At 44.3% G+C, this 24,036-nt stretch overlaps 3 protein-coding genes across 4 annotated transcripts in view; 1 reads left to right on the top strand and 2 right to left on the bottom strand.

Moving 5' to 3' along the window:
• The first annotated feature begins 132 nt into the window (after window positions 1–132).
• Window positions 133–20,373, top strand: LOC119014953 (serine/threonine-protein phosphatase 6 regulatory ankyrin repeat subunit A). 2 transcript variants are annotated; one of them, XM_037090426.1, is made up of 29 exons: window positions 133–369; window positions 8,480–8,563; window positions 9,287–9,365; window positions 10,960–11,030; window positions 11,604–11,804; window positions 11,870–11,957; window positions 12,104–12,246; window positions 12,465–12,572; window positions 12,660–12,764; window positions 13,208–13,286; window positions 13,787–13,901; window positions 14,115–14,197; window positions 14,279–14,342; window positions 14,566–14,634; window positions 14,794–14,934; window positions 15,237–15,348; window positions 15,541–15,567; window positions 15,900–15,974; window positions 16,114–16,315; window positions 16,468–16,555; window positions 16,708–16,825; window positions 16,936–17,158; window positions 17,255–17,342; window positions 17,428–17,511; window positions 17,595–17,743; window positions 17,821–17,903; window positions 18,653–18,735; window positions 18,847–18,938; window positions 19,034–20,373. In XM_037090426.1, the coding sequence occupies exons 1-29, from the start codon at window positions 343–345 to the stop codon at window positions 19,330–19,332; spliced, it is 3,180 nt and encodes a 1,059-aa protein (XP_036946321.1). In that variant the 5' UTR covers window positions 133–342; the 3' UTR covers window positions 19,333–20,373. The 2 variants fall into 2 exon arrangements, with proteins under 2 accessions (XP_036946321.1, XP_036946311.1); XM_037090416.1 differs by lacking the exon at window positions 133–369 and adding an exon at window positions 6,324–6,479 and having other exon boundaries at window positions 19,034–19,332.
• snx13 (sorting nexin 13) overlaps window positions 20,098–24,036 on the bottom strand; it is a 31,267-nt gene continuing 27,328 nt past the window's right edge. Inside the window, exon 25 of the mRNA XM_037090445.1 lies at window positions 20,098–20,231. Coding sequence (XP_036946340.1) covers window positions 20,151–20,231 — 81 coding nt within the window. The 3' untranslated portion in view covers window positions 20,098–20,150. The remainder of the gene's footprint in view (window positions 20,232–24,036) is intronic.
• On the bottom strand, window positions 20,359–23,216 carry LOC119014987 (biotinidase-like). The gene is made up of 6 exons (XM_037090477.1): window positions 22,605–23,216; window positions 21,978–22,127; window positions 21,729–21,880; window positions 21,440–21,617; window positions 20,783–21,355; window positions 20,359–20,711 (listed from the first exon to the last, which is right to left on the bottom strand). Exons 1-6 carry the CDS (start codon window positions 22,818–22,820, stop codon window positions 20,439–20,441), a joined length of 1,542 nt encoding a protein of 513 aa, XP_036946372.1. The 5' UTR covers window positions 22,821–23,216; the 3' UTR covers window positions 20,359–20,438.

Raw genomic sequence — 24,036 nt, 5'->3', positions numbered from 1 at the left:
TTATTGTGTGTTTTGGTAGTAAAAGTTTGGTTAAGACATTTAAAGGAGCATTACACCGTCCTGTCTGAATGGACTGTCCCTGCAGCCAATCAGCGCGTCTGAGCGGTCGGCGCAGATGTGTGCTGCTGCGCTCGTGCGGCTCCTCAAAGTTTCCCGGGCTGTCATCTGTCCCGTGACGGTGCGGTGACTTTATCCACGGCAGGAAGGAAGAGAGGGGGGAGCGGCACCGTTTGACTCCGCTCCGGAGAGCCTGTCCCCCGCCCCCCTCCACCCTCCACCCCGGTTCATTTACAGTAACTCCCGGGCGAGTTTGTGGCTGCTGCTCAGTGCTACACGGGGAATATGGCCGTGTTGAAGATACAAGACCAGGTAACGTCGACGCTGTCTGTCTGATGCTAACGCTAGCTAGCTAACATGTAGGTTAACGTAAAGTTAACGCGTTGCTAGGTGCCACCAGTGTGCTGTCTCAGTCAGCAGCATTAACACCGACTACCCTTTGCAGTGATAGCTCAGCTTCACAAACAGTTAATCAGCAACGAGTTCAAATCCATGTCTACTTTCTCCTGTCTGGACCTGGAAGTTTTAAAAAATAAATGTCTGATGCTTAAGTTAATGTCTGATGCTTGTGCTTGATATCGTTTTACGTTGAGTCAACGTACATGGTAGCTAACTAGCTAACGGTGACTAGTTAAATGTAAACAAGTTAATGCGAGGGCTAACGTAATGTCACCTGTTGCTTTACGTTAACTTGGCTTAGTTTAAACGCCCCGTTTCATGTCAAATGGATGCTTACACGGCGGTCTGTCAGTGTCCGTGGGTGTTTTTGATTGTTGGTGCTTGTTGCTTCTTGTTGTGGTGGTGATGGACCGGTGAACACAGCTGGATAGCTACGAGATCAACAGGGTGGCTAACTCCCTGCTAGTGTTAGCAGCTTGAACTCATGCGAGACCAGCATTATGCAACCGGCCATTGTAAGAGAATCACTGTAAAGTTGGTTCGATATATTGTCTCGAATTGGATTGCATGTTTCCGAATTAAGCTAAGTGCCTGACTGCGAGCCGATGTTGAGCCCATGGAGTGTGTTTTGTCAGCTGTTGATTTCAGCCCTGCTCCGGGGCAGCTGTGGGCAGTCACCTGTTGCTGGAGATAAGAGGGGCTGTCAGACTAAAATAGCAGGTGGTGCTGGCCCTAAAGTCTCCAGCTGTGCGCATGAGTTGGACACTTTCCACACGCTTAAATCAAGTGTAACAAACATGGCTGGGAATTAATGGCAGCGATACCGAGGGAACTGTAGTGGACACATGAACCAGTAAGTGAAAAGTGGAATTAGGCTCTTCATGTTGTTTTTGGCCCACTTTGTCAAGTGTAGATAATCACAGTGACATGTGTCTTAAAATCAGAGTGCAATAGTGACTTTATTGTCCACTGGCCATACAGCTACTGAATGTTCAAATCTTAATCTTAATTGACCAAGATACACACATTTTTTACAGTGTGGTTATCAACAACTTGAAGACAAGGATGTGTAATAGAGGCAAAATACAGTCTAAAACAGCACCAGTACACTGAGGCAGTAAACTTCATCGGGAAATCAATGATTACAACATATCCCATGCATAGATGCTTGAAATGGATGCAGAACTCACATACCCTCCAGGCTCTACAAAAAAACAACGGTAATCGTTTAAGTGGCCGGAAAAGCTCATACCCCTAGCCATTTGGCCTGTGGACATAAAATGTCACTCTTGCACCCTGAACTCAACAGACAGTCGCCGCCTTCGGTTCCCAGCACTGTTAATAACTGATTTAAGTTTTTGGAAAGTCTCTAATTCATGACCACAGCTGAACACTTCAGAGCCACCACCACCTGCTGCATTGTGACGTCTAATAACAGGTGGTGAGTGAAGTAAATCTAACTCTGCTTGATAGGTAGAGAGAAATTATTATATTTAAATTATTAATAATTTAATTATCAGGCAGAAGTGAGTAAATTGTATATTGTATTAATAATATATTGGCTAGTGAATACAGCTTTTAAAAAGATACATGATATTTGCATTCTCTTTGCCTTTTTAGGCCATTGTAAATTCAGTGAAATTGTTTTGTAATTGCCAGGAGTACAAATCTTCTGACTTAAAGTGAGGATAAACTCATCATGGGATTTAATATTCAGCAGTTTTCCAATTATAGAAATCAGTGGTTTTTGTTTTTTTCTTATTGCTGCCTGGATTGTTTCCCGTCACAACTACTAGCCTTTAAATACTTAATAATCTGTATCTACAAAGTAAGTACTAATATGTAGTGTAGTAAAATTCCAAAATGTAGTGTGATGGCATTAGAATTACAAAGTAGAAAAAAACTAAAATACTCAAAAGTAGCACAAATGCCTCAGAATTGTATTGTAGTAAAGAGAGTAAATTGCATTTAATTATTTTCCGTCACTGGCTATTCTAAAGTTTGACACAGAGGTTTTAATCACTACAGATGTTTATCTGTTCCAGATATCAGTTATTGGTCTCCTTGGCTACTTGTAATCGGTATAAAAATGTCATCAGTCAGTCTCTAATTTAAAACTACTTACTACAGACTACAGTATTTATCTCCTCAATATAATAAGTAAAATAATGATTAAGAAAAAGTTTGTTGAAGTTATTATAGCTGATAAGTACTTCTAAATCCTATCAATATTGTCTAATTTGTTATTATGATGGAGAGTTTTGTAACTGTGGATTTTGGTTCAGATCTGAACTTCAGTCAAAGTAGGTCAATGATTGTGCAGCTCTGTGGCCTGTCCTGGTCTGACCAGTCTTCCGGGCAGCCGGCACGAACGCAACTAACGGAAGTTTGTGTGTGTGATTAGATCCCCCTCTCTATTCTCCATTGTTCTCTATAGTGCTGGCTGACAGACAACTGGACAAAAATAGTCCCACTCAGGCAGGACTGGGGACAGGGCTGAGTGTCACTTTTGGCAGTGGTTCCTGTTTGTCCTGTAGGGGGCATCCATCAGCTGTAGTGCATGCAGAGCGTCATAACCTAGCTATGAAGAGAGAGATGGTTGATGCATATAAGAGAAAACATTCAGCCAAACAGAAGGTCATGCATACGAGAGAGTGTATAGTTTTGTGTCTGTGTTGACTTGCACAGAGCTTCTCAGACCTGCTCATGATGCTTAATCAGCAACATGCTGTAAAAAGCTGGTAGTCAAGGAGCCTCGAAGCACCATGAAGCATCTTGTTTGTGCGTCAGTAAAATGTGTACAGTATACTTACAGAGCAACTGCCTGAGGTCTGAACTGTCAGGCTTATCTATTTAATGAGGCATCATGACTGAAGCTCAGCTAGATGACTTGAGTCAGTGTCCCAGTACACAGCATAATAAGTACATCATTGAGATGTGACTCAAACTGAATGAAAAGTAGGGCCTAAAGCTTGTTTATCACAATCTGGTATGAACATCAATGTCAGTTTTATATCGGGGTTTAATCTGGTGCATTAAACTTTCTGTTGTTTTCTGTTCCCAACACTGGGGAGTAAACACATTTTGATATTTATATGTTGCCTGATATTCTAATATGCTCAGAATACAGACAAACACATTTAGTACACATTTTTTGCAATGATCCTTTAGTAGTGGTTCTCAGAAACTTTCAAATGTAATGCAGGAAAGGTGTTTTACAGTTTACCAATAAACCTCATTGTCCAAAATGAATTTGGAACACTGAAACTGTACACTTCACTGGGAATTTAATAATTATAACATATAAAAAAATCAGCACATATCAGACACCATGTACGCTGATACAGATATCTGTGACAGGCCAATATCCACTGACCCGTATATCAGTCAGGCTCTACCGCTGTCTGTGTGAGTGTCCCAACACTTGGACCCACATGCGCCAGCCTTTGTGTGTCTGGACTGGGATTACATTACACAAAGTGCATCCTGTGGCAGGGTCAGAGCAGCGGTCGGTGCAAGCTACATACTTTCACTTACACATGTCCCACTGGCACGTTGAGTCTCTCATGGAGTAAAGCTTGTAGGTTGTGTTGGATTTTTTTTCAGGCCTGCGTCCTCATGGTGTTGCAGTGAGATCAGATTCACCTTCTGCGCTGGTCCCGTTGCTGTAAGAGCACCAGCTCAGCAGAAATACAGCAGGCCTTTGAGCTGTGCCTGCCTTTTGGAAGCATATGTGTCTAACGCAACTAATTTTTCTTTCAGTTGTTGTTGCTTGTATTCTCATCTGAACTTCATTCTGATCACTCTGTACTTAATGTGTTTACCTGCCTATTCCACATGTTTGACTATGCTTTTGAGTCGTGCTTACATCTTTAAACTCATGAATACACACAGTTCACAGAGAGACTAATTTCTGTTTGAGAAATGACAACAGATCTGCTCTGTAAACATCTCTGGGCTACACTCCTGAGAGGATTCCACTTCTAGCAAATGGGATAGACAAAACATTGGTTGTTTGTTTATGTACTTCGCTTCCCAAACATCATTCTTTATTTGTGTCTTTGGAGCAAATCTGTAACATCAACTCATTTGCTGTAGGAGCAGAACGCTTGTTAAGCTGTGTTTCATATTAAGTTTATAAATGGTAAGTCCATTATACTCAAAATTTAGGACTGCAGAGAAGCTCCATCCAACTGAACCTCTCCTCATTCGCCCTCCCTCCCCACATCCCTTCCTTGCAGTTAATGGGGTTGTGTGGCTTGGCAAGATTGCTCTATTTAGGATCTGCGTTGAATATGAAGGAGACCGAGACACACACACAGACATGCACGCACAGACTGGTCTTGTTAGCTACCCTCACATTCTCTGGCAAAGCCAGTTTGTTCCAGTTTTATAATGAGGAGATGGGGACTTCTGAAGCTATGCCACCGATACACCAAAAGGGATAGTGGAACACACACAAACACACAAGTCTGGTATTCATTTTCTTTTATTCTCTCACATTTAGAAGGAATGGCAATGTCTATTTTAGCACCAACTTTATGACAGCGGAGGCTACTGAAGCCCTGTTTAGTGCAACACTGTAGTGCAGTGCACATGGTTTTGTTTTCACCATTACAGCTTTTTTTCTCAAGCTTGGCCATGTAATATCATTTCAGGAAGCCTTCACACTATTAGTTATAAATGTTCAATACCAAACATCAGCGCTTTGTTGAATGGATTACAATGAGAAGCAGAAAACCTGGTTAATAAAATCACCCTGCAAACAGAAGTAAACATTCAGGACAGAGCTGAAGCTCTCAACAAACAACATGGCACTGGATACTGGGCTTTCAGTAAAGAATCAATAGTGCTGCACCATCATTCTCCACTGTAGCATCACCATGCCACTTACGCTTTTGTTTTTAAACATAAGTGAACTCACGTGTCTCCGATGGTCTGAACTATACAGAAAGTTACCTGAAAACAATTAGGCATTAAAATACGGCACAAAGTGTCCTATAATTCAGTGTTTCTCTCTTCTCTCTCTCTCTATCACTCTCTATCTGAGTTTCTCTGCATTCTTTATTTTGATTCACTTTGTTTCTTAGTTAACTTTCTGTAACCAGTTTGCACCCATTGGTGTCCTTCGCTCCATCGCTTTGTCCTTTGCTCCATTCATGCTCAGCTTTCTTTGTGTTTTCTAGTGCTCCACAGTAGGTACCTGCCTACAATTATTTGCTCTCTCTCCTTTCATCGTTGTTCTCCTCCCCTTTCTTTTCACTTTCTCTCTCCCTCTCTCCCCCTGTCCCCCCCTCCCCCTCCTCTCCCTCACTGTCTCTCCTCTTGAAAGAGCTGGCTTCAGCAGTCTGCCTGAAACGAGCGACGCATGCCCACTCATACACTGGCTGCTACGGCCCCGGTCCACGCTAATCACAGGGTCTGTGTGTGTGTGTGTGTGTGTGTGTGTGTGTGTGTTCCTGGCTGCAGCACAGCAGTGAGGATATGTAGCTTCCTGTGTGCTGCTAGGCAGCCCAAGCTCATTCTGCCGCATGCCGCTTACCGCCACCATTACGCAGAGGAATTCCCTGCTGTCTCCGCTACTGCTGCACACAGAGAGTGTGAGAGTGGGTTAGTGAGAGGAGAGAGGAGGAGAGGAGACATGCTGCAAAGCAACACTGACAGATAGAGGACAGACTGGATTTCACATTGGATCTGACATGAAGACGTGCAGTGTTTGTTTACGAGGAAACCACTCGGTGTATGGGATTTACTGCTGACCTTTGTGCTCCTTATTCGTGCCCGTATGTAAGAGGGAACACAGTGTATTTATGTGTGTGTGTGGGAGAGTGTATGTGTGATTGTGTTGGTGTGCGTGAGTGTTCCTGATGCGGTCAGAGCGGGCTAGCCGTGTGTGTATCGTGGTGCTTGAGGAGGTGGAGGAGGATGAGCCGTCTTCTTCGCCCCCACCTCCTCGGCCCAAATCATCTCCAGACCGCAGATCCCATCATGCCTCTCGAAGGGCTGCTGCTCAGGAGGACAAGGTGAGACGGGTCCTTCTGTTTGGTTCGTCATTCATTGAATCAAGCTAGCTAAGTGTGAATCAGCAGCGTTATTTTATGTGAATGACAGCAGCCACCAGGGCTTTAAACAGACCGGTTCACTCATACCTGGCCTGAAGTTTTGGTTGAAGTGCATAGTTATGTCTTATTGCATGACAATACAATGCACTGGCTAAATATAGCACCAATATAATCACCAATATAGCCCTGCCATATGAGGTGGCTGCTGATTTGTATAGATTATCGGCAAAGCCTGGGCCTTTGTTGGCTGTAATAAAGGGCAAGCCCACCATTGAAACATGGTAGTATGACTTTTCATCCTGTGAAAGCTGCTCTTTGAAGTGAACAAGGAGATGGGGAAAAGGCCAGCTCTGATGACAGGGTTTGTGCTCGTAGTCTGTGTCTACCTTCTCAGATCTCTGACATAGTTGTCGTGGTCATCAGTGTAATAGGCACGGGACAGACGCCTACATGCCTGACAACCTGACTTATTTTTAGTTGGGACGGAATGAGAGAGGGATGGGGAAAACAGAGACTACGGAGTAGATGCACATCATAGTACATGCGTAGTACTGAATGGTACAACTTGGCAGCCCTTGCTGGGGGTAAAGCTGAGGTGTGCATGTTGCAAAATGATATTAGGGGACTAAGTACTGAATAGATTGAACATACTGTGATTTATAGGGGCTCTTCAAACCTCCTAATTCATCGTCATGATGTCATTGTTCTTACGTTTGTCTACTTTGTTAGTGCATTTTCAAAAATGTTGCTGCACAAAGAAAAGTACAATTTACATTTAATATCTCTTCAATCTGCTTAAAATCCTGATGCTAATTACCTATCCAGACATATTAAAACAAGAAAACAGTTTGCTGGAATTATCAGGTACTCGAATAAATGGATTAGAGTTGTGTAAAACTACTTTGTCACTCTGACCTGTGCGTGACAAAAGTGATTTATATCCACAATCACTGTAACTAACAAGTCATGAATGTGCTGTTTGTTGTAAACAATATATATTGTAATACCAAATATCAGCTATTGAAATAAATGTATCAAATAAATGTTTTGCAGGATTTCATGTAAAACTGAAAAGCTCTTGTGCTCCATAAGATGATGTAGGGGAAAAAATTTAAATGTTGGCCAAAGATGTTCTGATATAAATGCACAGGTTTCATTTTGATATTTACCATCAAGGTTTAAGGTACTATTGGAGAAGATGAATGAATGGATAGATGGATGGATAACCCCAAATAATTATGAAAACATGACGTGACTACAGTACTTTGAATCCAGTATAAAGAACTGAATTGTGAGCTTAATATAGCGTTACTTCCCTTAACCTTTGATTTGAATGGACTCACTGTCAGTATCAGGCACCGTGCTGTTATGCTCACACCAGCCGTTTACATTCATACACACAGTAAATGAAACCAGAGTGATAGACAGTATCATAGAGGTGTGTTAGTTTGTTTTTGTATCTCATTCCTTTGCAGCAGCCTCCTTCTCAGGAAATTTGTCATCTCTTCTTAAGAACACCTTGTGTCACCGGTTTAAATTGTCCAAATAAACAATGGAAATGCTTCAGCATACATGGCTTACCTAGTCTTTCTTCCTCATTTCCCCTTATCTTTTCCACACTATTTACATTCTTATCAGCTGGCCCTGCACCACGTGGCATGACAGCATAGCTTTAACCTCACACAGTCACACATTTATGGAATGGTGTGTGCATTCATGCGTGTGTTTATGTGATGTCTGATGCAGCTGCTTCTGTTGTAAACAAATTGGTGATATACAGGCATGGCTCTCCCCCAGCTCAGGATTATAGTGTCTGTGTGTGAGACTCTCCCCTCTGTAGCTCTCATAACTCTCCATGATAACACAGTTGTCAGCATAGAAAATTACTGCCTTGCAAATTGAGTAGGTAATAGTGTAGATCAGCATTTCTTCATCTATTTTTCTTTTTGTGATCTCTGCAGCCGTCTCTTTTAAGAGCCATCTTCAACGTGGACCCAGATGAAGTTCGCTCTCTCATATTCAAGAAAGAGGATGTCAACATTCAGGTAAGTCACACTCTTCTCCTAATATACTGTATATTTTAGTATTGTGATCATGCCTGACACTGTAGCTTTGCACATACACCGTGCCATGCAAGAAAATGCCAAGGGGAGAAGCAGTTAGCAAGCAGGTTATGATTGATCTAGGTTCCTATCGATTGCATAACTGACTGAGAGTGCCTTCTGGCAGCTTCCCAGTCTTACATAGTTGTCAACCACGGCAGGAAACATTACCATCACCTGATCTGTCATTTTTCACACCTCCCGTCACTTTCCCTCTCCTAATATAGCCTATTTCCTCAGTTAACGTCGTCACACTCTTTGTTTTTCCTTCGGTGCCTGTCTTTCCGTGGACCCATAATGCTGGGGTCATCACGCTGGAGTCAGCAACTCTGGCCCTGGCCTACTGCAGTCACATGACATTTGTTTATAGCCCCACTCTGTTGATTGCTGTCTCCTGCACTGAAAGAGCGAGAGGTGGGGGTGCAGCAGCAGGGTGTGTGTAAAGTGATGGAGGAAAGTGGAGAATGCAAGTGAATACATGAAACATGTATTCTGCTTGTAGTTCTATTGTCATGTTTCTTGTGGTCTGTAGCTGTGTAATGTCTATAGATTTTTTTTGGGGTGTGTCACTCTATCATGATTTCTGTGACCATGCATCTGAAGGCCCATGTGTGTATGAAAAACAGAAAGAACGCACATGCTTAAATTTTTGTGTTTTCTCGTCAGGACAATGAGAAGCGGACACCGCTACACGCTGCAGCCTATCTGGGAGACGCTGAGATCATCGAACTGCTCATCCTCTCAGGTAAAACCACAACCCAGCCTTTAATCTTTCAATCTATTCTGCCATCCATTCAGTTTCACTTTCACACAAATATCAACAGTATCAGTTCTCCTGAAGAGCTTACTCATCCGGCCACATTGGCTGTTAGCAGCCATCTGGTCCTGTTTTTCATTTGTGTGTTTGTTCAGTATGAGCTCTCCTAAATGTGTTGTTTTGTTTTAAAGAAACATAAGATTTGTGTCATAATACAGAGGAAACTTACCAAGATTAGGTTCATTTACACTTTCTTTGTCTCCTGAGAGCTTAGCCCATCCTCTTCAATCCCACAATTAAGGGTGTCTTGATTTTGATTTTAAATCCTTTCTCTCCCATTTATTTACTGTCCACACCTATACACACTCCCTCACTCTCGCTCGCCCACTCACACCTTACGCACCTTACACACACACCTCACGCTCCTCCCTACTACTAAAAAGGAGCTACACCACTCTTACAATAATGGCAACTGGAGACCCATCGACAGAACTTGAACCCCTTCCTCTTTCAATGGTGTCAAGTCGCCGGTGTGGAAGTATTTTGGATTTCCAGTGAGTTATGTTGACAACATTCATCGACAAAAAAGCCACAGTTTGCAAGCTCTGCTGTGTGCGTGTACCATATTCTTCCACTGGCAGCACGACTAACAGGGCATCTCTGCAGGCACCACAAAAACAAAGATTTATCTGTTAAACCATCACCTGTAACACAGACTACTCTTTCATATTCATTTGGATTAAAAATTGAGAATCAAATTGAACCATGACCTTATTTTCTTTTTCCAGCCCTGATGAACGTGCCACTGTTAGGCTGTGACAATCTAAATCTTGATTTGTAAAGATCAGCAGACCATTGCCTTAATGACAGTCATTTATATTTTCATGTCCTTAAAATTAAACAGTACAATATCAAGTCTTGTATAACTGCTACGCCTTTGCTGGGGGAATGTACTAAACTAAACCCATATGTTCAAATAAAAAAAAAAAAAATCAAATGTTTCACCAGTCAGGTGGGAACAACTAATAAACACAAAAACAGGGCACTTTACAACTACAGTTTGAGCTCCCTCACCTACAGATATGTTGCTCATTGGTCCCTCATTAGTTTACATGCTGCTCAGTGACTGTGACACTCTCGCGGTCACTACTGATGATTTATCAATCATCTGATGAGGTCGATGGCAGCTTGACTTTCTGTGAACTAAGCTGAGCACGTCAGTAGGTGGGGCCAAACCTGTCGCAACACAAGTCTGTGTGTGTGTGTGTGTGTGTGTGAGATCACTGTTTCTCAATAACATGAAGAGCAAGCAACAGGTGCAGCTTTAGGGCTATTTTAACCCCCAAGCTGTGCCAAAGAGGATCATGGGAGTTTTATATCTTCCAGGCACTGTTGGCTCACAACACCCTTTTCCCATAAGTCACGTAAAAAAGCCTTTTAAACACTGAGTTTTTTCTTTTGTTACTCTTACTTACTCTGCTTCTTGGGTAAAAGACATTTAATATATCATTCAATGATGAGACATTTTCACAGGTTTCCATTGTTGACAGTTCTCTTCCATCTTTCTCTCTTCTCATCTTAGGAGCCAGAGTTAATGCCAAAGACAACAAGTGGTTGACTCCTCTTCATCGAGCTGTCGCCTCCTGTAGTGAGGTAACACATTACACAAACACACTGCTGCTAATGTGTTCTGTGGTCAGCCCCTCCGTGAAAACAAGACTATGCTCTTCTTTGTCCAAAACAATGAAATGCACTATTTCTCACAATTAGATGATCACATCTTCCTATAACCCTGTTTGATAGACACATTCAGTCCTATTAATGGGACTTTCCCACTGGAGATAACAAATTTCTTTCATTTCAGAGTTGGTGCAGCAGCACACATACCAGATAAAACATCTTTTTTTTTTTTATTTGTACATTCTGACCTTAAAGGGGTAAAATTATAAAACCACCGCAGTGTGTTGGTGTTGGATAAACCTTTCTAATCTCTACCTATTCTGCTTGGGCCTGGGCAACGTGCCCACACTAACATAGCCCCTCGTGTTTTTTCTCGCTCTTGGTGCTATTGTCGGCATTGAAGCCCCATAAGAATAGTGTAGACTTTTATAAGCACCCACTCACAGCCACCTGCACACACTCTCGCATACTTTGTTAGAACACTGAGGCTTATTACAAATAGACCCTCTCTCTGCACACTCTGACCCATTCTCATTCTCTATCTAGGATGCAGTGGCAGTGCTGCTGAAGCACAGCGCCGATGTCAACGCCAGGGACAAGAATTGGCAGACTCCGCTCCACGTTGCGGCTAGCAACAAGGCGGTACGCTGTGCCGAGGCTTTGGTCCCACTGCTCAGCAATGTCAACGTGTCTGACCGGGCAGGACGCACAGCCCTGCACCATGCTGCCTTCAGTGGACATGTTGAGGTTGGTTTCTTTCAGGCACGCACATAGACACGTCAGCATCCAGCTAATTTGCCTTTGTGTGACAGATGGTGAAGTTGCTGCTGTCCAGAGGAGCCAACATTAATGCATTTGACAAGAAGGACAGGAGAGCCATCCACTGGGGAGCTTACATGGGTGAGTTATAATGTCTGGCTCTAATGCAAACACACTTTTTTATCAGACTCTGTGAAGCCTCTGTCTTTCCCTAGTCATACAAGCTTTCTGTGATGGCTAAATTTGTTGATCTGGACTAATTTCTTCCTGTCCCTCATCTCTTTCAGGTCACCTAGAGGTGGTAAAGTTACTAGTGGCCAGTGGAGCAGAAGTTGATTGTAAGGACAAGAAAGCCTACACCCCGCTTCATGCAGCTGCCTCCAGTGGCATGAGCAGCACAGTGCACTACCTGCTGAGCCTCGGGGTCCACGTCAGTACACACACACACACACACACACACACACACACACACACACACACACACACACACACACACACACACACATATGCATGTGCTGGCAGTGTATTTAATGTGCCATGACCTCTTTGACCTACCTCAATCTATGTAAAATATTCCCAAGTCAATAAAATGCAAAAAAGCCTGACAAACATGCCATACATAAACATATGTCTTTTCTACTTGCAAAGGTCAATGAGGTGAACGCCTATGGCAACACTCCTCTCCACTTGGCCTGCTACAACGGACAGGATGTGGTTGTCAGTGAGCTCATTGAGGCAGGGGCAAATGTCAACCAGGTTTGTGGGTGTGCATCTCTTTATTCGAGATAGCATATTCTTGACAATTTCTTGTCTTTAATTGTGTTATTTTGTACCTTGCTTCAGGTGAACGAGAGGGGTTTTTCTGCCCTGCACTTTGCTTCCTCCTCACGTCAGGGGGCGCTGTGCCAGGAGCTGCTGTTAGCCCACGGAGCTCACATCAACATGCAGGTGTGTCTATAAGCAGATACACAAATTCAGCTGAAAACAGTATTATATTGATAGAACTGAAGCAGTATACATCACCTGTCATGAGTGTCCTCAGCTCATGAAATGTGTGTGCTGCCCAGAATCAAGTATGAAGTTGACACAACAGTGTTGTTAACACGTTGGTAGCAGTGATGGAAACTGATATTAGGTCCTCACAGCGTCAAGATGCTGGGCCATATGGAAGATGGAGGGGGAGGGGATGGCTCCCTGAGGCTGCAAGCTGCTTGGGGAATATGTGTGTGGGTGTGCATGTGGTCCACAAAGGGGTGTAAGATAGCTTCTGCTCATTCTGAGCTGTCTAACACTGCAGTATTAGACTCACCATTAACATAAACTGCAACACAAATACTCTACAGCAGTATCAGAATCATTAGCCTCCACTTTCTCTCCCTCCATCCATCCAGAGTAAGGACAGTAAGACTCCCCTCCACATGGCAGCTACTCATGGAAGGTTCTCCTGCTCGCAGGCCCTCATTCAAAATGGTAAGAGTCTGCACAGTGTGCCGTCTGCCTTCTGTCTGAATGCAAATGAGTCTGTGTGTTCTGGCAGGGAATGTAAATGCGTGTGTGTTTTTTTTAGGGTTTTAATGGAAATCAGGGTGGCAACTAACTTTTTTCATCATCAATTGAGCTACTGAGTATTTTTATGATTAGAAATAATCAATGAACCGATTAGTTTGTAGAATGTTAAAAGAAAATGTAGTAAACGGTCATCACAATGTCCTAGAGCCCAAAGTGTTGTCTTCATATTGCTTCTACTGTCTAAGCAACAGTCCAAAACACAAAGACTCTTTATTTACTATCATAAATGACAAAGCAAAGGAGCAAATCCTCACATTTAAGAAGCTGCAACCAGAATATGTTTGACATGTTTCTGAAAATGATTAATCAACTATCAAAATGGTTAGTAGTTTTTATTTTGGATTGACTCATCAACTAAACATTGCAGCTCTAATGAATATACTTGATTTATATGTGAATAGGAGCTGAGATTGATTGTGAGGACAAGAGCAGAAATACTGCCCTTCACATCGCTGCTCGTTGTGGCCATGAACTCATCATCACAGCACTCATCAAACACGGAGCCAACACCGCCAAGTTAGTGACAATTGACATTTTACCACCTGTCTTTTCTTCTCACTGAATATATTCTGTGCTTTTGCTCTGAGAAGCACAAATCATCTGATGACTGGAGATGTTTAAACTCAAGAAAACAATCTTTCAACCTTTTTTTGTTTCTTCCTGTTATCTGTCACATCTTTCCCTCCATGTCCTGTGATGACTTGCCTTCTCGGCCTCCCATCATTTTAGGAGAGGAATTCACGGGATGTTCCCCCTACACCTGGCAGCTCTCAGCGGCTTCTCAGATTGCTGCAGGAAGCTGCTGTCCTCAGGTACATACATGCTGACTCTATTCTTGCGATTCGAATCACCTAGTTGACATCCTAATGGGTGCTGATTGCATATTTGCACAGGGTTTGACATAGACACCCCTGATGACTTTGGAAGGACCTGTCTTCATGCTGCTGCAGCTGGAGGGTGAGTCATCGTTCCTGCTAAAGGCCTTACAGTCTCATTTCTCAGCCTCTCATCCGACATCACTCACACTATTGTTTTATTTTTCTGTCTATTAAGTACATTTTCAGTCTGAAGTAATTAGCTGTTTTTTTTTTAATCACAAACAAAGTGTGCGTGTGTGCGTGTGTGCGTAACCTCATACTTGTCAACAAAAATGTCACTGTTAAGCTGTCTGTCCAACCAGGAACTTGGAGTGTCTGAACTTGCTGTTAAACATCGGAGCAGACTTCAACAGGAAAGACAACTTTGGCAGGTGAGCTAAGTATCAATTTAAGTCATGGGAATGCTAGGAATATAAAAAAAATGGATATGAAGACAGAGCTAGTCTTTTGCAACACTTTGGGACCAGAAGGAGATTATGAAGTTGTGCCTTGGATAAGTAATAACTGATTTGACTCTCTGACCATCCCAGGACTCCACTACACTATGCATCAGCCAACTGTAACTACCAGTGTGTGTTTGCTCTGGTGGGCTCTGGAGCGAGCATCAATGAGCTGGACCAGAGAGGCTGCAGCTCTCTGCACTACGCTGCTGCAGCGGATACTGATGGGAAGTAAGTTCTGCTCTGCGTTTAGTTAATACAGTTTATAAAGCATCAAAGAATCCTCAGCGTTAGACTACAGCTTTTTTTTTTTTTTTAAAGTATTTTTTTGGCCTTTTTCGACTTTATTGACAGAGTAGCTGAAGAGTTTGGACAGGAAGCAGGGTAAGAGATGGGGAGTGACATGCAGCAAAGGGACCCGGGCCGGGAGTCGAACCCGGGTCCGCTGCAGAGCCTTCGGCACATGGGTTGCGCGCTACCGACTGAGCTATGCGGCGCCCCGACTACAGCTTTTTGTCTTTTGTCTCTCTCAGGTGTGTGGAGTACCTGTTGAGGAACGATGCTGATCCAGCAGTGAGAGACAAGCAAGGTTACAGTGCAGTGCACTATGCTTCAGCTTACGGACGCACACTCTGCCTGGAACTGGTGAGTACAGCTGCCGCACAGAGTGAAAATATGTTGCATGTCTTACAGAGAGAGTCAGAAAATCCAAAACATCATGCAAATTAAATCTGATCTCTTCCATATGCTAAAATGTTTCAGAATTGTAGGGAAGTTACAGTACACAAGTTCACTTGTCATGGTATTATAAACGGTCTTTGTCTGTGTTGTTTTCAGATGGCAAGTGAGACGCCTCTTGATGTGGTAAGAAAGACATTTCCATCTTCCACTGTTACACAATGAGCCTTCACATTGATTCTTTTCAGGTAGCGCCCTCTGCTGGTGGTTAGGTCATCTGGTGGGCAGATGAAGCTGAAGAGAAACTTTGTCTTGTTTTTGCTTAGATAACAAAGTGCAGGTCAATGTTGCATGCAACAAAAATCTTTTACAGTCAAATTGCTTCTTACTGTCATAAATAAATTTGGATGTCATTGAGCTGTGTGACCGTGTCTGTGCAACAAGTGTGTGGAAGTGGCTGGTGTGTGTACGAACCTGAAATTGAAATTAGATATTTATGAACCATCTGTTTATTTCAGTTGATGGAGACATCGGCAACAGACACGCTGAGTGACTCTGAGAGCCAGGCCCCCGTCAGTCCACTCCACCTCGCGGTGAGCTCAGGATCTGTGTGTGTGTGTGTGTGTGTGTGTGTGTGTGTGTGTGGGTGTGGCTCTCACTGTGTCTGCCACATCTATTACCATAAGACATAAATGAAGTGTGTCTGTTGGTGTGTCCTTTCCATTGATTTAGGCTTACCACGGACACTGTGGAGCTCTAGAGGTTCTCCTGTCGTCCCTGCTGGACGTGGACGTTTGCAGCCCAGAGGGCAGGACCCCCCTCAGCCTGGCCTGCTCCAGGGGTCATCAGGAGTGTGTCTCCCTGCTGCTGCACCATGGTTCCTCCCCCATGACCCGGGACTACACACACAAAAAGACAGCCATACATGCTGCAGGTAAGCATGCACACAGTTGTACAAACACAGAAACAATACATCACACCTTCATTTCACATGAGCAACATTTATTGATTATTAAAATGGAACGATGTATTTGCTACAGAAAAATAAGTCCTGTCCTAGCATGTGTGTGCGTTTGTCTGCCACAGCTATGAATGGCCACCCAGAGTGCCTGCGCCTGCTCATGAGCAACAACAACCAACACATTAATGTAGATGCACAAGACATCAGTGGACAGTAAGTGTGTGTTTACATAGACAAAATGGCTGCAGCTAGAGGTTTACATTAAGATTATTATGCTACTCTTCTGTTTAAGAAGATTACTTAAACAAGATTGATTTGAATTAAAAATGGAAATATGACAAACACTTAATTTATACGGTCTGCAGGACTCCGCTGATGTTGGCGGTGCTGAACGGACACACAGAGTGTGTGTACTCTCTCCTCGGCCAAGGAGCCAGTGTAGAGAATCAGGACCGCTGGGGCAGGACGGCTCTACATCGAGGGGTGAGGCATTCACACACATCTACTAACTCTACAACTATATTTATGTTCGTCAAACATAATGTATTTATCTATCGTCTGTAATGCTTTTCACTTTCTAATTGTTCACGCAGGCGGTGACAGGGCAGGAGGAGTGTGTGGAGGCCCTCCTCCAGCGGGGGGCCAGTGTGTGTGTCAGAGACATCCGGGGCCGCTCCCCTCTACATCTAGCATCTGCCTGCGGTCGTATGGGCGCCCTGGGTGCTCTGCTGCAGGCCGCCACCACCACTTCACATGCTCAAACACACCTCACTGACAACCAGGGCTACACACCACTGCACTGGGCCTGCTACAATGGTACTGGAACCCACTATGACACAGACAGACGTGTCTGTTCTCTATGAAGCCTCAGCAAAGTAGAATCTTCATCTGTTCCTCCTTATCTTTCCTTAGGATATGATGCATGTGTGGAGGTGTTGTTGGACCAGGAGGTGTTCAAGAAGATTAAGGGCAACTCTTTCAGTCCACTGCACTGTGCTGTGTAAGATCATCTGTCTCTCTGTACCAGTGAATATTTGTATGAAGACCCAGAACTGAGGTTATATGGTGTGTGTTGTGTGTTTCAGTATGAACGATAACGAGGGAGTGGCTGAGATGTTAATTGACTCTCTGGGCACAACCATTGTCAACGCCACTGACTCCAAGGGCAGGTGAGACCTAAATGACATCATGTTTATATGAAAGCTGTCTAGTTGAGCACAATCTGTCATTAAGTGTGTCTGTGTCGGTGCAGGACCCCCCTGCATGCTGCAGCCTTTTCCGACCACGTGGAGTGCGTCTCCCTTCTGCTGAGCCACGGAGCCCAGGCCAACGTGGTCGACACACACTTGCGCAGGACACCACTGATGATGGCAGCTCTAAACGGACAGACCAATACTGTGGGTCAGTACACGCTCTGACACACAGCATGAGTACAAGGCTCTGATGACTCTCTGACATGTGATCATCTCGTGTTGCAGAGGTGTTGGTGAGCAGTGCTAAAGCAGACTTGACACTACAGGACGCACACAGGAACACTGCGTTACATCTGGCGTGCAGCAAGGTAACAGTTCACAGAGACAGGAAATGCTATTTCCTTCACTGGTCATGGTGAATTATGGGTATTAAAGGGACAGTTCACCCCAAATTACAAATGCATATTCTCCTTCTTGTCTGCATCCTCACTGTATATATAATATATACACAAAACAACTCAGCAACAATATCTCCCCAAAAATCCAGACCCAGTTTCTCAAGATAATCCACAGACCTTGTTGTGAGCAGTGTGAAGTTAGAACAGTTTTCTTTTGGCATCATGACTTGACATGACATGACACAGGATGTAAACATTAAAGTCGTCCTCCTAAACTGAGCTGCCATGTTAGCTAGATTAGCTAGCCCCTCTTCCATGAGCAGATGCAGCTTCTGTCTGTGCTATGATACAGTTGGCCGGTGGAGTTTCAACGTGAAACTGCTCACAGCATAACCTGTGGATTATCTTGAGTAACTGGGTCACGATTTCTAAAAAGAAACCTTGCTGGTGAGAAAATGTATTTTTTTGTGCTTTGAGCACCACGACTGCTGTTTGCTTCCATTTATCAATCCAATATCTCTAAAACTGCAGCTCACAACAAAATATTCAGATGGTTAAATATCAGAATGATAACATGAAGAAAAGGGTTACATGTGCTGCTTCTAAGTTGGTTAGCAATAGTAGTGGTTATACTTGGTCAACTGTACTAATTATTTTGTGCTATACATGCATGATTATACTTTTCAATATTTCACTGCACCTCACTTTGTCCTTCTCAGGCTCATGAGACGAGTGCCTTGTTGATTCTGGAGAAGACCAGCGACAGAAACCTCATCAACTGCACCAATGCTGCTCTCCAGACGTATGTAGTGTTCCCAGGGGTGCAGGCAGACACTCTGCAGTGCAGCGGGGTAATCTAAGAAATTCAGACCAGATTTATTTTAACATTATGTCTCCCTCCACCCTCCTGCAGGCCTCTGCACGTAGCAGCAAGAAAGGGATTGACAGTGGTTGTCCAGGAGCTGCTGGGGAAAGGAGCCAGTGTGTTAGCAGTGGACGAGAACGGTCAGCCTTCATCTCACCGCTCTAACACTCTTCTCACTGTTCAGATGTACCTCTAAAGGGAATCGTGACCTCTGTTGCTCCTTCCTTGTATGTAGGTTACACTCCAGCTCTGTCCTGCGCTCCCAACCGAGATGTGGCCGACTGCCTGGCGCTCATCCTCAACTCCATGATGCCCACCTCCCCCATGGTCACCATAGCAGCTCTCCCTGCACTTTCTCTCACCCAGACTGTCATCAACCACCACCCCACCAACAACCACATCTCCAAAGGCGTGGCCTTTGACACCCCACCTCCTCTGAGGCCTGACCACGCCTCCTACTGCAGGCCAGAGCGCCCGCTGTCCTCCGTCTCTGGGGACGATGAACTGAATGACTCAGACTCAGAGACATACTGACGACTTTCCTGCTATTGGACAGAGCCCCACAATACTGGCAGGCTAGCCAGCCACTCAGGAGCCTTAATAGACCACTGACAAGGCAAGCAGAGAGGGAGAAAATAGAGCCAGTGTGCTGATTATTTTTAGGTAAAGCTCTTTAAATCTAAAAATAACCCTTGCTGTAAACCAGATGTTGGTTTCCTCAAGCTGCATACTCATGGGGTGGAGATGATGTTGTAGAAAACAGAATAAGGTGAATACACACTACATTTCTCTCAGACAGTATCACTGTATGGTCAGTAACATGGCCAGTGTCTTTTTAAATATAAAGTGATGTTTCTCTTTTTAAATTAAGCCTATACTCTTTGCTGGTCCTTTCTGGAGTGGTTTTAAGCTTTTTCGCAGTTTTTCTTTCAAATATTAATAGAAGAGCATCAACTGGAGGAAAGCTCAGAGGATTGTTTTTCTTTTTCTAGCAGGATTGTCTCAAGTAGAAATAGAGGGACAATCTTATGGGACCAGGACATGATTACTGATGATTACTGTTTTTCCTTCTGTACTCTTTAGTTTTTTTTCAGAGTTCTTCAACTTATCATGGAAGACACTGACGGCTGTCAGATTGGTAATGCTTTGTCCTCGAACCACTTTTCCTAGGAGAGGAAGTCATTATTGAATCCTATGAATTTATTCTGAGTGGAAACTGAATCCTTGGGAGCTGATTGTGACAGCAGGAGGATGTAAGAACCATTTACTGTATGTTTGGTCCACAGCTGAGATGACTGACAATAGCCGAACGAGCAACCTGAGGAACTTTAAACTTGAGAAGCTGTAATTACTCAATGTCTATGTACTGTACTGGAGACGAGGGAAAGTGGCAGACACTGTGTGTGTGTGTGTGTGTGTGTGTGTGTGTGTGTGTGAGGGGAAAAATAAATAAATAAATAAATGAAAAATGCCTTTTTAGGAACAAAAAACTTTCAGGCAGAGGATGAACGCTACATGGTGCAATGTTTTTAAAGATTAACTAATGAATGAATAAAGATATTTGTTTTTGATTTATTTATTATCATTTGTTTGATTTTTTTTTTCCACCTCGTCCTTTAAAATGAATTTGACAAACTACTTCACTGACTGTCCAGGTGATACATCCGTCCATACAGGGCGGCAGTAACCAGCCCACCAGTCATGTTGGAGTGTTTCATGCTCACTCTGCCGGTTGCAGATGTTTCCAGGTGTTCTGGCTGCTCCAGGACCAGCTTACTAGCCAGAACTGATGGATACACATATTTGGTCCCAAACGTCGCCTCCAACAGGAAGTCCATCTTAGTCTCAGCCTCTTCAACTTCCTGTCCACAGGAAGCGCTGTCCGACCCTGCACAGTGGACCAGTGCACACACCTGAAAGAGAAATATAAACATGACATGAGTTTTATTAAACAGTTTTAAATGCTCAAACTCCTCATTCATACCTGCAGGGCATAGCGTCCGTTCACTGTGTGTGTTCCTGCAAAGACTCCCAATGCGTAGAGCTCTTCACTGCTGCTCTGAGGTGAACGATGGTACTGCAGGGAGCAGCAAAATGTCCCATTGCACACCTTCACTTCCCCCTCCGTCTCGTTTAAGAGGACAAATGTATACGGATCATACATCATGGATGAGATGAAGGTGGTGGAGGAGGGAGGAGAATCAGTGCAGCTGTCTTTGTGACAGTATTCAGAGTCTGTAGCTGTAGAAGAGGTGGAGTCCTCCCTGACTACGCCCTCCTCCGAGGCCACGCTCTGATTCAGCCACAGTGGGTCTAAGACTGGCACCCTGGCCACCAGCAGTCGGCCCTCCTCCGGGTCTCCTCTCTGTGCGTGGTGGTAGGTGGCAGACAAAGGGGAGTAGATACCACTTCCTGTCATGATCAGACGGTCGTTACGAATGTTGGCTGCTAGCAGGGTGATGTTGGCACCCAAGCTGAACGCCCGCTGGAACTGGATTGTGTCCAGTAGAGGGAGCTGGTTCATCCAAGCTGTGGGGTAGATCAGCTGACGCACACCCTGAAAAGGGTCCAGAGAGGTGGATGTTACAGAAAGACACCAAACCAAAGAATGGGTTATACATTTGAGTGGCTGCTGATCTACCTGCTTCACCAGGGTGACTGTGGGCTCATGGAACAGGATGTCGAAGCAGGTGATGAGGCCAAACCTTCCAGCAAAAGGTGTATCAAACGTGATGATCTCAGGTTTTGGTGGCGTGTCAAAGGCGTCCTCAAAGTAGAGGTTGTACTTGTGGTAGCGGGCCACCAGCAGGCCATCGGACCTGTGAGGAAGAAGAGACTGAGCAGTTCACATGGAGTAGAAATGATGCACTGGTGCACCTGCAAGACTACGACTACACAACTCCAGTTTTAAAGGTCTGACTACACTTCACCTGAACACCACGTTGGTGTTGAACTGCCAGCGTCCGTCAGGGGGGCAGGAGGAGGACGGGTTGGTCCTCAGAGGGCAGGGCTGCAGGTCAGCCATGTTGGCCACCAGGTAGAGGTTGTGACGACGGGCCATACAGCTCAACCTCTGGAGAACCTGTGAAACACAACCGCACAAGAATCCGATTCAGATTCAAAGACTGGTGCTGATGGGAGCTGTGGGCAGCCCAGTGGTGTCAGCACTGATCGGGCACCTCAGTGTTGTTGTGTGTGTCCGGCTCTGTGCAGGGGTTCCAGCTCTCCTGCTGGGGGTCAGGAACGGTTTCTAGGTAGCCGGAGATGGACGATCGGGTGAAGTTGAAACCTTGGAGACCATCTTCTGGAAACACCAGGATCTGGACACCCTGACCGAGGGAACATGACAGCAGAGTGTAGAGACGAGACAGGTTCATTATTCTGATGTAGTCGTTTAATCCTCGACATTCTCAGTATTTCTCTAAGTGATCCTACACAGAACTACAACCAACCTGATGACTCTGACTCATCAACACAACCACCATCCAAACTCTGAGGTGTAACTTGTGCCACTGACCGAAAGACTCTCAGGTGTTGAGGTCTCTGATTATTATCCAGGTGACTGATAATTATTCAGTCATTTACAGCAGATGACACCTGAGATCTTACAGTTTGACTTAAACATAAACAATGATGTAATAATGAGACAGTTTGAATTGTCCTCCTGAGACACCCTAGTCCCCCTGCACACTGTGACGTCAGACATTAATAATCAATCAACATGACTGCATAATGAAGTGAGTCATCAGCAGAACTGTGTCTTTGACTGAACAGAACTTCGGGACCGCCTGTTGTCCAGAACACACCTGCTGAGCGGCCCGGCCCGCCTGCTCCTCGTACACATCCAGGTTCCTCTGCAGGTGTGTCAGGGCGGCGGGGCGGGACAGGGGGACCCGAGGCTCCGGGTTCAGGATCACGTTGTGCTCGTACACAGCAGCGACATACGAGGAGTCTGCAGGCTCAGTTCGGACAACAGCCGAGGTTAAACAGAAACTCACGAAGATGACAACGCGCAGAAACATAGTGTCTTCCCAGAGAGACACGAGTGTTGTGTTACAACACCGAACCTGAGCGGTCAAAGGTCCAGAGGGCGGAGGCGAACTGCTGACTCAGGTTTAAATCTGGATACTGGAGTCAGATCACGTTTTACATGTTCAAAGCCTCGTGTGCTGGGCGGTCACAGGCGGGTCAGAACCAGCTGCTCCTCCACAGCAACCTGGCAAGTAGACATAAACAAAACTTTTATTTTGAAAACACAAGACCGGAAACAGTGGGAATACAACCCGGAAGCACTTTAACAATGTGGGATTCCCCCCAAACAACATGTAAACCTTCAGCAGGAGAGGAAGTCAAGGAGTGTTTAATAGAACTTATGGATTTTATTCAGTTCATTTATTTATTTTGTTGTATAAAATCTTAACATATAAAGTTTTTAAATCCTGCCACCACCTGGTCACGTGTCTCATCTCACTCTTAATAGTTTCAAAGGAATTCTGCAGTTTTCCGTAAATATTAATGTGCACTGACTACATTAATGTTTAACAGATAACAATAACAGCTGATGATAATAATAATAATAACAATACTACTACTACTACTACTACTACTAATAATAATAATAAATGATAACGTCAGTGGCATGGCTGTTTGTAAAAATATCAAATGGTGTTTTTCTTAAACATACTAACAGCTGCAGAAATTCAGATATTGCACAAATGTCTTCTTACATCTGTGGGGTGACGTCAGGTGTCATGGGCTTGACTGACATGTCAGCACTCAGCAGCTGCTGACTGAACCCTGCGGCTTTCTAAACTCCTGCAGAACTTTTCTCTTCCAGAAACTCCTGTTGTTGGAAGTGCAAAGTAGATCTTCGATGAGAAAACTGTGTTCAGGTGATCAGTGTGCAAACGCAAGGGGAGCCTGTTGAGCCTGTTCCTGAAGTATCCTCGGTTTCAACTATTCGTTGTGGTTTCTCCTTATTTTCTCTGCTCGTCTCTCCTCCAGTGCCAGTTTAACTTTTTATCAGTCATATTCTCGATTAGAAGCAGTTATATTAATGAGAGTGGCATCAAAGGTCTGTACATCAGCAGAGCTGTATTTCCTGTCACGTGTGAGCTTGTCTGCTGTCGTCTCTGCGCTGTGTTTAAATGAAGCTTTGAGGCCGAGACTCAGGAGATGTGAGGTGGAGTAACAGCTCGTTCTCTGATATCAGTTTGGAGTGTAGAGACATTTGGGGCC

This window comes from Acanthopagrus latus, chromosome 3 (assembly GCF_904848185.1).
Source record: "Acanthopagrus latus isolate v.2019 chromosome 3, fAcaLat1.1, whole genome shotgun sequence".
NCBI lineage: Eukaryota > Metazoa > Chordata > Actinopteri > Spariformes > Sparidae > Acanthopagrus > Acanthopagrus latus.
The sequence above is the reverse complement of the archived record's forward strand: the minus strand, read 5'-3'. Positions and strand labels throughout refer to the sequence as shown.